Source organism: Megascapheus bottae, chromosome 5, assembly GCF_031878675.1.
Source record: "Megascapheus bottae isolate mThoBot1 chromosome 5, mThoBot2.hap1, whole genome shotgun sequence".
Lineage (NCBI taxonomy): Eukaryota > Metazoa > Chordata > Mammalia > Rodentia > Geomyidae > Megascapheus > Megascapheus bottae.
The window spans coordinates 85,374,141-85,386,868 of NC_143513.1; the positions used below are offsets into that span (position 1 = coordinate 85,374,141).

The 12,728-nt window shown below is 42.8% G+C and overlaps 1 protein-coding gene across 1 annotated transcript; it reads left to right on the top strand.

Moving 5' to 3' along the window:
- The first annotated feature begins 2,260 nt into the window (after positions 1 to 2,260).
- Positions 2,261 to 11,982, top strand: LOC150063857 (kinetochore-associated protein NSL1 homolog). The gene is made up of 4 exons (XM_090332264.1): positions 2,261 to 2,284; positions 2,504 to 2,645; positions 6,686 to 6,806; positions 11,049 to 11,982. The coding sequence occupies exons 1-4, from the start codon at positions 2,261 to 2,263 to the stop codon at positions 11,944 to 11,946; spliced, it is 1,185 nt and encodes a 394-aa protein (XP_090188390.1). The 3' UTR covers positions 11,947 to 11,982.
- Positions 11,983 to 12,728: the final 746 nt, after the last annotated feature.

Genomic DNA, 12,728 nt, shown 5'->3' on the forward strand with positions numbered 1-12,728 from the left:
TGTGTCCTGTGATTCCAGTGGGGTGGCAGTTATGTCCGTGATCACATTTATGTTTGTAAGCGTCATTCATTTAAGAATACGTGAGCACATCTGGGAGATGGCAAGTTCCACTTCTCAACTCTTGAGAACTGCGGATGCTAACTCAGCCTGGAATTTCCCGGTCTGTCAGCCGAGGCGTGTTTTCCCCAGGTGCAGTGCATCTGTTCATTTCCAGTCACTAAACGAAAACTTTCATTTTTTTCTTCTGGTTGAAATGACCAAATATGCTATGTGTAGGAAGGAAAGATTTGGTCAACTGAGCCAAGAATTATTTATTTCACATTTCATGGAAGTTGGCTGATTTTGAAACATGGTTACCATTAAAGCTGGGTATGACCCTTCTGTGGAGCAACTTGGCTTTCAGATTCATCACAGCAATGCCTGGCTTCCAGGGCTTCCAAAAGCTCTTTTAGGGAGAAGAGGTGCTGGCCTTGGAACAGATGCAGAGTGACCCCCAATAGATCCATGTCAGTAGCTCCAGGGAAAGGGAACCAAAGGAAGAAAGAAGGCCTTTCACATTGTTTGGACACTGTGGCATCAGAGAGCCCACATATTCTGACAAGGTGCTGGCACATTCTGTGGAATAAGGCACTTTCCCATATAGATGGTAGGGCTATGGGAAGTCAAGTTGAGCCTTCAACATTTCAGTGAGCAAGGCTCTAGATCCTTCATTCCACATCTAGGGAAAAGAAGGTTTGAATCCCATCCAGCCTCTGTGAATCAACACGCCTTTACTGCAAATTGCTCTCACACACCTGAAGAATACAGCTAGAACTACATGTGGGAATTCTGCCTAGAGGAGTCAGAAACAAGCAGACTCTGACAGGAATCACAGACCAAATCTCCCAGACCCTGATGTGTCTAAAGATTCCAAGAGTTATTGATATGAAAAAATCAACACATGTACCCCAAAAGACAAGAGGCAAGAATGGTTTGCAGGATAGCAAAAACTCAGAGCCAACTAAAGTGACTATTAACAGGAAAACGAACAAATCGTCATATTCAAACAAGACTGCAAAAACCACAGCCACGTGGAGCCAGATAGACAGGTTCCCCCGCCCCCGCGATGTATAGAGGTTTTGGCAATTTATTTTTGACTATTAAGTGTTAATCCCCAGATGACTTTACAAACAATAAGGAAGGAAGGCACATGATTTTAGGGGCTCATTTACTCCCTCATTGTATTCAGAGACTCGGAGGGCTCCTATACTGCCCTGCAGGCATTAGTGGGTTGCTTCCTAGGGTGCTAGCGTTCCTTTGGAGTAAGTCTTTCATGGATGTTTGTACATTGTTTTAACACTGTGATGATAGGTGCATGCCACTATGACTACCATTGGTCATGAAATATTGTGCTTCAGCTGGCCTGGAGTCTCAGTCCCCAGACTTTGCCTTCCAGGTAGCTAGGATTACAGGCTTGAATCCTGTTTGGCTCCTTTTCTACATAAAACATGTTTAAAGAGAATATAAGAAAATAAATTCAAGTACTGGGGACTCACACCTATTGTCTTGGCTACTCAGGTGAGATCAGATGATTGTGGGTAGAAGCCAGACTGGGCAGGAAAGTATATGAGACTTATTTCCAACTAATCACCAAAGATCTGGAAGTGGAGCTGTGATTCAAATAGTAGAGCAATAGGCTTGAGCACAAAAGCTTAGCTCCCAGACCCTGAGATCAAGCTCCAAGCCTGGCATACACACAAAAAGTGAGACAAGTGATTGTTAGCTGGGCTTGACGATGACGCATGCCTGTCGTCACAGTGTTAGAAATAGTGAGGACACCAACTAGAACGGAACACAGCAAAACAAAGTTCAGTTCTAGAGAGGGCCTGCTACTGATAAGAATGCAGGCATGCAAGTGTGCTGGGCAGGAAATCTGACCAGACTTTATCCCTCATGCAGTACTGCCCTTCATTCTGATTAGTTAGAATTTAGTTCACAATCATGCACAATTGGTTAATTTGAAAAGGATTAAAACGTTTAGCAGGCTGTAGCTTAATGATCAGGAATTGGTTGCATGTACAAATGCAATTAATAGGAGCTGTCACCCATCTGCTCCAAGTGTTGCACTCCTAGGTCTGTTTGGGAAAGTAATGGGAAGTATGCGCCCAGGGAGAATGGGCAGGATACCGGAATAGTCAGGGCAATGTTGTGGCGCAAACGGATCCCGGGGAGGACAGTGTGCCCAGGAGGCAGGCCAGGGAGCCTGAGGGCCTGAGCAACCATGGAGAGGAAAAGAGACAAGAAGGTGCAATGAGGACCAGAAAGAAAACTGCTCAGCTATTGCCCTAACTCCTACCATTTTGTCAAGTCCAAATCACTGTGTCCTTTTCACAAGCACCAGACAACTTTATTCTGTTGGGAGCATTTCAGAAACACCAGCATGCCCTGTACTCTCTGCACTGAGGTTGGGGGATGAATGGAAGCAGTGTTCCTGTGGCTCTCCCATGGGGCCTCTCCCCTGCAGCACAGGCAGAATGGTTATGCAAGCTGTCGAGGGCTTGTTCTGCCCTCCTCCAAGGGGAAAATCTGGACAACTGAGCCTGTCTGTTACTGGATCTTCAGTGAAGTTGGGTTTGAATCTGGCTTCGAGGGTCTCAGAGTTAGCAGTAAGAGATGTTAAGAAGCCCATTGGGTTTTTCGGAGAGGTAGTTAACTCCTAGCACAGCAAGTTAGAAATGGATTTCTAGTCTATCCATGTTTAGCAGGCCTTTGCCTCTCAGATGAATGGCCAAAGAACTGGGTCTGGAGGTGGAAGCTCTCCTTGTCACTCAGACATGTCTAAGCTCGGGCTACCCAACCCAAGTAGTGCACTGTTTCAAACAAGTCTCTGTCCAAAAATTCTGGTCTGAAAGCATTTTCCCATATGTGCTTCAGTGCAGTGATCAATGGCTTTTCTCTGAGCAGTTGTCTTTATTTAAAAATCAGAGCAACAAGCCGCGTGAGGTGGCTCACGCCTGCAATCCTAGCTACTCAGGAGGCTGAGAGTTGAGGATCAAGGTTCAAAGCCAGCCCAGGCACAAAAGGACCTGAGACTCTTATCTCCAAATAACGTCTAGAAAACTGGAAGTGGGGCTTGGCTGAAGGATAGGGCGGTAATCTTGAGCTGAAGAGCTCAGGAACAGTGCCCAGGCCAGAGTTTAAGCCCCATGACTCCCCCAAAAGACCCCCCCATCCCAAACCCCCCAAAACAAAAAACAGAGCAACACATCTTTTCCTCAGCTACACATGGAAATAAAGGCCTAGAGGCAGAATGTCCATGGTCACCCTCACCCGTTTGTGGAGGCCACAGGCCTCAGGGCAGTGGGTAGAGTGGTGGGATTCCTGGCTTCCTGAGAATTGATTGGCCACATATGAGTCCTGGTTATCTGTTCACCCTGGCCTTCCACATAAAAAGGCTATAAGAAAAATACCTAGTGCTGTCAGCTGAGGGAGAGTCCCAGTCAGATAAACTCTTTCTCAAGCCTTTGAGTTCACAGGATCAGGATACACTGTTTCCACAGACCTTAGAGTGGAGGCCTCAAGAAGGACTAGCCTGGGAGAGGTGGTATTCCAACAGAGACAGGATGGAGACTGATGATGCTGGTGCAGAGAAGAGTAGGAAAAATGGTTCTCTGGTATAGTGCATATGTTGAAGGCTCAAGTCACAAGATGAGCAGCTGCACATTCAGAGCAAGAGACAGACATTGAAGGGTTACTTCCCAGTGTTTAGTTATTCTTTTCCCATAGTCTAGCTACTTTTCTCTACCTTGCCTGCTCTCATAGAAGTTGGCCTGGGATACAGGCTCTGGAAGAAGTTGAAACTTAGAGACAATGACGCAAGCTTTACACATGTGTCCATGAGAAGCCATGGAGGAGGCAACAATTTATGGTCTAGGAGTCTGCAAGGTGGAAGGGGGGCTCCAAGAGGAGTAGAAAGGACTCTAGGAGAGGCAGCATTCTCCTCTGGCATGAGGAGAATTTTAAATTTTTAAATTTTAAATTTTTAAACTTTATTTTTATTTGTTGGGGTGATTACAAAGAGGAGTTACAGTTACATTCATCAGGTACATTACTTCTTGAACATTGTTCCCCTTCCCATGTTTTTTTCTCACTTTTCCTCCCCCAAACCCCCTCCCACTAATCCTGTTTTTCCTTTATCTTCCTATTTTCAAATACACAAATAAACTTATATACAATATACTAGGTACCAAGCAACATGATTTAAACCTTAAAGGGAAAAGAAGAAAAAAGAAATGGCTTCACAGAGTACATTAAGAACAACCATCACAAAGATAAACCTCTCGTTTCCATATCCTGGAGTTTATTTCACTTAGCCTCATCTAAATGGACATATTTACATAGCTTTTAATCTATTACAGTCCTTTGTTAGGAGAATCTTAAATGTATACTAATTGTTACAAACGAGGAAAGCCATGGGGCTCATGATTCTTTGGGTCTGGCTTACTTCGCTTAATATGTTTTTTTTTTCAAGTCTTTCCATTTCCTTAGAAATGATGGCAATGTCATTCTTTCTGATGGCAGCATAGAATTCCATGATGTAAATATACCACATCTTCTTGATCTATTCATCTGCTGAGGGGAATCTGGGTTGGTTCCATATCTTAGCTATGGTCAATAATGCTGCAATGAACATCGTTGTTCTGGTGGCTTTAGTATGCCCTTGTTTCTGGATATTTGGGTAAATGCCAAGGAGTGGGATTGCTGGGTCATGGGGGAGCTCTATGTTTAGTCTTTTGAGGAATCTCCATACTGCTTTCCATAGTGGTTGAATGAGTTTGCACTCTCACCAGCAGTGTAGTAGTGATCCCTCCTGGCCACATCCCCACCAGCATCTGTTGTTATTAGATTTCTTGATCACAGCCATTCTAACTGGAGTGAGGTGGAATCTCAAAGCTGTTTTCATTTGCATTTCTTTTATGACCAGGGATGACATGAGGATCTTTGGGACACTTGTTAAAGTTCAGCTATGAGCTACTGCTTCACAGGGGTGGTAGAAGAGGAAGTGAACTATGAGACAGGATTCTGAGTTCACGACTCCTGAATGAGAACTGTAAGTCACACTGTTTTCACAGACTTACAGGAGACTAGATGTCTTCCCTGAAGAAATACTTGAATCTACTAGTTTGTACGGTATGTTTCTGCTTCTGCATCTGGAATTCTTAGTTTAATAAGAGTTGAAATAACAAAGAGAAGGGAGGAAAGAACAGCTTCTGTTCCAAGAGTGGAGCTGGGAACTCAGTGACTTCTGATGCAGTAAGAATAAATCTTCCAGCTGGCTTACTTATTTTTACAGGTTTGTGAAACGATACCCAACAGTGCTATATCATTTAACAAATAAGATTTTAAACAGTGTTCAACTATTGTATAAACAAGTATGGAACCTCATTAGGGTGCTGTTAAGTAGTTGGAGTTGCATGCTCCCAGGTGTTATAGTATCAGTGCAAGCAATCCACGCATAGGAGAATGTACTACACATCACAAGTGACAGCAACACACTGCTGAGAGGAAAGTAACGCCTATCCAAGCCATCATAACGATCCACAGACATCCATGGTATATTTCTAGGTGTGAATCATGTTAGAAACACAACCTCCTCCTTTTCCTTAAAATCTCTCGTGGTCTTCTCAAAGTGATGTGGGGCCTCCCTTGTGAGCCATAAACTAGGGCCTAGAAGACTGCCTGCCATTTCCTTTAGTGAGTACTCTCCCTTCTGCCTGTCCGATCTCTTTCCACCTTCTCAAGATGGTAGCGTTTGCTCCTCTTTGGGGAACCCACTACTACTCACATTTTTCAGTAGTTGTGCCAACATTTCCCTGAACACTGATTAGTTCAGAAACAGTGGAAGGTCATCCCTGGGCTGGACGTTTACCACATAGGGAGGCTGAGATCCTTTCTTCACACCAGCTGCTGAGAGGATGCTACCTGAGGCAAGGGTGTGGAATGAGGGACACCCTCGAGGGAGTAGGGGCAGGGTGGTATGCCAGTCACACTGACAGGAGTTCAGACAATTGCCACAACCCTGTGTTTCATTTACCACAGCCAATACATTTTCTTTTCAAGGTCATTTGCTTTGTATCATCTGTCAGTGTGTCTGGACTGTATACCCTGATGACATGCATGCCGTGGCGTCTAAGAACTACCTTCCTGATCAGAGCCCCAACTAACTGCGATCCTGATGCCTCCTTTGACCTACTGGTATTGACTTTGGCCCCATTCCTCAGCGGCCCTTGTTCTCACCCCTCAGACCGCATCTAAATCTGGCTGCTCTGAGTAACAAACGGCGTGAGCCAAGCCTGACTGGACATGACTGCTGGGTTGCCAGGGAACTGCATGGGAGGAGAGGGTTCATAGCCTCACAACTAAAGAATTCTCATAGCTCCAAGAGCCAAAAGAAAGTTCTCTGATTTTCTAGCTAAATCCTGACCACATGATCTGAAAGATTCTACAGAGGAGGTGACCCAGAGACATCCATTGTGCATTTCTAGGTGTGAATCACATAAGAAACATGATCTCCTTTTACTTTGGTATCCTCAGACATCAGACATCAGATAAAGGTGGTGGCAATGTTTAGTAATTTTTCTAGCTTTTAGGGTTGACCCCACTGGATGGGTGCCCATCAGGGTGGTCTCTGTGTCTTCTATCCCAGGCTGCCTCCTGGAAGTTGCGGAAGAGGGTGAGAAATCTCCCAGCATGGGACATTGCTGGGACTGGTGGCTGGTACGGTGGACACTGGAGCCTCCACAGCTCAACACAGAGTATCTCAGAGAGTGAGGCAGGGACCTGGAGCCCCACAGCTTTGAGCAGGCACTCCCATGGCTGCCCTAGCTTGCTAAGAGCGCCTGTGGGTCTTACCATGGTCACAAACTGTTTACCTAGTATCTTACTGAAGAAGTGCTGGTCTATGTAAATTCTTCTGGGAAGAGATTTGCTTTATGAGCCTTATAGCTCCAGCATGGCTATAATCACCACAAAATAGGAACATGTCTTTTTGGGGAGCTTAGTATATGACATCAGTATGGTCCATAAGCTTGAACTCAAGTCTGTATAGTTACTGATGCTTGTGAAAAAGACAAAATGCCACTTTCTCCTAAAACACCTCTTTTCCACTCAAAAGTCAGTTGGATTTGGAGGCTCCCCCATGGCAGGTTCAAGATAGCGTATAGAAGGTGACAGAGAACTTTAAGGATGTTCCATTCACTTATATGGAGCCATTCTGCAGTAGATGCATGCTTCAGGGTGGCAGGTCACCAAGGAAAATAAAGCCTGTCACTCTGATTCCACAGAGGTGAGTTTTCCTTAGATTTCAAATTCTGCTACTAAGTCATTATATAGTTATTGGACACTTGGTACCCTGTCATTTAAGATGTTTGCTTTCCCTTCTTTTCCACCTCAACAACTCAATAAGACTGGTCATCACCTTCTCAGAAATGAAGTTTGGGATTGGTCCAAGGCACACAAGCACAACAGCTGGGTTGTTCAGGATGGTAATTCTGATCGTATATGCATAAATGACAGCTGCAAAACTGGATGTTATGCTTCACTCTTGCAACACTAACTATTCAGGAGGCTGAGATCCATTGGCTTGTGGTTTGAAGCCAACCCAGGTAGAAAAATCTGTGAGATACCATCTCCAATTACTCAGGTAGAAGGTGGACTGGAGATATGGCTCAAGTGGTAGAGTGCCAGCCATAAACAAGTGTGTCAAGACCCTAATATTAGCAGGAAAAAAATGACATCAGTGAGAAGATTCCCCCTTGCTCTTCCTGGGCCTTGTCACCTGTGCTTTTGAAAATTTTTGAAAATCTCATTCTACATTATGCTTTCCTATTAAGTTTCAGTGCAAAACACTTCAGTGTGATTTCATTTCGTTCTCAGATGACACTGAAGGAGAAGGTGAAAGACAATGAGAGCATGAAGATGACAAGGGCATTGTAGCGTGCTGGTGTGGAGCCCATGTTATAGTCTCAGAAAGACAATTCCAATAGTGCAAAAATATTCACATGGAAGTCCTTTGGGTCCTGTGACTGTGTTTAGTTTTCATGTTTTCTTCAAATCATATTTTTCTTTTGTAAATAAACCTGTAACCAGGCAGCTGTTATGGAAGATGTTATTTCAAGTAAACAAAGCTATTGAAACATTTCCATTGGAAAATTATCCATAGAATACCCTAGAAGGCAGCTGCAGAGAAGCATAGATCTCTGGTCCAAGCCACGCTTGCCTTCAGTGCTGCCTCAAGCATCCGGACTCTGCTTTGCTCTGCTTCTCTGTGAAGAAAAGGACGGGAGGGGCAATGCAGAAAGAAGTAGATAGGTTGTAGACTGGTTTGCATTTTAGAACAAAAAGTAGAGGCTCAGGACAAACTTGTGCCATGGTATTGCAAGGAGTCTAAACCAACCTAAAAGTTCACAAGATGTGCAAGAAGTGTCCAATTCTATTATTGAACTGAAAGCTCACAACTAGCAGCAGAAATGACATGTTCCTGATTGGGAAAAATCGAGATATTTTAGTGCTCAAGACTTTAAAGGGAAAGTTCTAGTTGCTATCAGACAAAATTGAAGAAGGTGAAGGAAAACCCATTTATTTAAATTCCCCAGCAGTGAAGCAGCTAAAGAGATTCCTGACATTGTTGATTCAATAAGAAAACTGTAAAATCCGAGCCATATAAAATTTGTACTCTTTTTGTTGCTTTGATTCATGTTTAAATTGGCTTTTGTTTTCTAAATATTGTTTTCCTAGCTATGCATATTTAAGTTGCTTTTCTAAATATTGTTTTTCAAGCTATTGTATATTTAAGTTGCAAAACAATATGTTAGATGAACTTTTTAAAAGTGTACATTATTAAAAATGTTCTCACTGAAGCTAATTGTCAACTTTATTTAGAAGGATTGATTTTCTCCCCTACCTCATGTAAAGTAAAATTAAGTAACTACAAAAATTGATAGCTCACAAACATTAGATTATCAGTTACTCAGATTTATGGTGAAAGATACAAAGACACATAAAAATTTGTTTGCTTGAAGCATCAACCAGATAACCATAGAAAAATCTGAGATAGGATGAAAGATTCCTGGGTAAAAGAACCGGTTTCAATGGGGCTGGGATGTCATTAGACTGGACTAGCCAGAGTCCAGAGCTTGCTTCAGAATGTCAGAGTGGCAGTAGCTGCATATATCATTGAGGAGAAATTGTCTCCCCACTCCAACTCCGCTTTCCTTGGCCTTTCTTGCAGGCACTAGATTTGGACCCTGGGCACATCTAGGAATTGTCAACAGTGGTGTCATAAAGAACTGGAAGGTCAGCACAAGAGGAAGGAGCTTGATTTAGCCTGGTAACACAGATGGGCATGGTGGCTCTTCTTGTCTTTGACTTACTCGTCATTCCCTTCTATTTTTGCTACTTCCATGAGAATACCATAGTACCTGTCCACTACACATCTCAGTGGACAAAGTCCCTTTTCTAACTCAGAATTTCCATTAACAGGTCAGTTTCCAAAATGGAACAGTAAGGACCTCACAAATCTGTCTTTTCATGAAAACAATGAAAAAGTTGCCAAAATAAACTTTTTCAAGATTCTAGAATTAAGCATAGCCCTGTATCAACTTAAGGGATGTTTATTTAAGAAAATTGCCAAATTGTCATAAGAATGTTGTGACATTTTATCCTTTTCTGTTCCAACCCTCTTCCATTATCTCTATGCAGTCTTGAGGACCAGCAGCTCACCGTGTGACTTGCTCACTGAGACTGAATCACAGTCGTGACCGAGTGCAAACCAACAACCTCCGAGCCCCTGAGATGGTAGGGAACATGTAGGGTTTCCAAAATCTGGCCCTAGGCAATGGTCATAACTTGACCTGCTTGGCCATTATCTGGAACCTCCTTAGTTTAGGACTGGTCTTTACTTGACCTCACTTGGTGTGAGCAAGCTTTTCCACAGGGTGTTAAAAAGAAATCAGTGGCAACTGCTTAACAACAAAGCTGTCTGAGGCAGATAAACCACTGAAGCAAAACACAAAAGGCTAACAGAAACAAAAGCAAATGAAGATAGAGACATGCAAAGTTCTGCTTTATTCTGGGGAAGAAGGGTGTCAGAGGATGTGGGAAGAGCTGTGTGCAGGTCTAGAAAGGACCTGTGAGGCACAGATCTCTTCACTGTGCACCTTGAGAGACTCCTCACAAGCAGGAGGCATTGGACGAGACAGGGCTGTATTCTCACAGCAGAAGCATTTGAGCAATATCCCAACACATCCACAAATTCTTATGGAAAAGACCTACTGGCTCAGTCATTAGCATCAGGCTAAGTGAATAGAAATGTCAGTGACCATGTGTAACAGAGAATCAAGACTTCATAGAATTAGTCCAGCTAATTCACAATTCAATCCAATAGCAAAATTGAAAAACAACTCTGTGGGGTAGAGGGCATTCTGACTCACAAAGTATCTGTGTTATATTTGAAACGCCTAGTTCTCTATAATAAGAATTATAAGATACACCAAACAAGGAAATTTTGTTCTACAATGGATAAAGATAAAAATAAAATCCAAATTTCAATAGGAATTCTAAGTTAAAAAAAAAAAAGCACCCCTGGAGGTGTTATAGTGCCAGACTTCGAATTACTCTCTACAGCTACAGCAACCAAAGTGGCTTGGTATTGGCACATAAGCAGATGTGAAAAGTAGTGGAACAGGACATAGAAATTAAAAAATACACCTACAGCCAAATAATTTTTGACAAGGAGTCAAAAACAATGGAGAAAAGATAGCATTTACAAGATATCTATCTATCTATCTATCTATCTATCTATCTATCTATCTATCTATCTATCTATATCTATCAATCATCTGTCTGTCTATCTATCTATCTATCATCTGTCTGTCTGTCTGTCTATACCTTCAATAAGATTTATATCTTCAACAATACGCACACACATACACATGCACGATGAAACTGACAAAAGGATCATACATGTAGAGATGAGAGTCCATGTTGTGGTCTCTTTGGCCCATTTTCAGGCAGTTCAACAACATGAATACAAGGAGGCTTTTTCCCGCGTTTGTGGGCACCGCTACTCCGCTGGACGGAGAGTCCGTGGCCGGGACAGCCCGTCAGGCCTCGGCCTCGTCTCTTCCCCGAGAGGACTCCCGAGGGCCCTGCGCTTCCAAGCGGGCCTCGGCGCAAGTGCTAGCACTGTGCGGCCGCTTTGTGCAGCAGCTCCGGAGGAGATCCAGATCCGGGAGCCGGCGCTGGGACTTGCAGTGGACTTTTGAATCATCTGTGCAAGAGAATGTCAGCATTAATGGGCAAGCACGGCAGGAGGCTGCAGATAATTGTTTTGTAGAGTCTGACATCAAAACACTTGAAGATCAATTTGATGAAGTCAGAGTAGATATAGCGACTAAACGCAAACAATATCCCAGAAAGATCCTTGAATGTGTCATCAAAACCTTGAAGGCACAACATGAAGTTCTGAAGAAGTTTCAACCTGTTGTACAATCTTTGGACCTGAAATATGAGCCAGATTCAGATTCCCCTGTGGAAAATTTGAAATGCAGAGGAGAAAGCATAGCCAAGGAGATCAGTGGAGTCATGAAGGCCTTACCTGCACTAATTGAACAAGCAGATGGGTTTTCCCCAGTCTTAAAGATGCAGCCTGTTATTCAGCTCCAAAGGATCCACCAGGAAGTCTTCTCCAGTTGTCACAGGAAGCCAGATGCCAAGAAGAGCCTTCTATCACAAGTAGAAACCACACCAACAGAGACTGATTCCAGGAGAACCTCTAATGTGGTACTTAAAAGAAAACAAGCTCAAGACTGCCCACAAAGAAAACAGTATCCACTAAGGCCTAAGAGAATTAATTTTGATACTTACCATTGCTTGTGGGAGATGAAAATAGATGCTATCAACATCTAATTGCAGCCTGTCACCTGGAATGAATTCATTTAACAGAACAACCAATTCACTTATATAGACACATTAACTGCTATTCTGGACACGACACATATTTTATTTCAATATTTCTTCCATAGTATTGCCACAAGGCCCCTTAGTGGACATAAATAGTACACACTTACTATCCTAAAATACCATCCACTCCAGGCTGTCTAACCCTCTTGTGGAATTTCATGAGCCGCGTGTTCTGTTGGGTTTCCTTGGTGTCCATCTTTCTTTAAGGCTATAGTCTGCATGGTGGTTCTCTAAGTGCTGAAAACAAACATCAGTGCCATACAAGTGCAATTTGACTCCCTAATGAGCAAGTGACAATACTGACTTTCTTTTTGTTCTAGGATCACCTAATTTGTATTCCTGGAATTAATTTTAGAACTTGGTTTTAAGAAGACTATAGTTTGTGCAAGAATTATTATTTTTTATTAAAGAGTTTATTAACATTGATTTTTACATCATATTTCAAATGACATGTTTAATAAACAAGTGTTCAAGAAGAGATCTATATACAATCACTGGCACTTAGTTTTTAGAACATAATCAAAATTAGGCTAAGGGTTTTTATATCATAGATACATATTAATTTATGAAATAAAACATTATGTCTTTAGAGTCATAGGTTTTTATGTCGTTTTTTTTTGCCAGTCCTGGGCTTGAGCTCAGGGCCTGAGCACTATCCTTGGACTTTCTCCTTGGACTACTTGAGCCTCCGCACCACTTTGGGCTTTTTCTATATATGTGGGACCAAG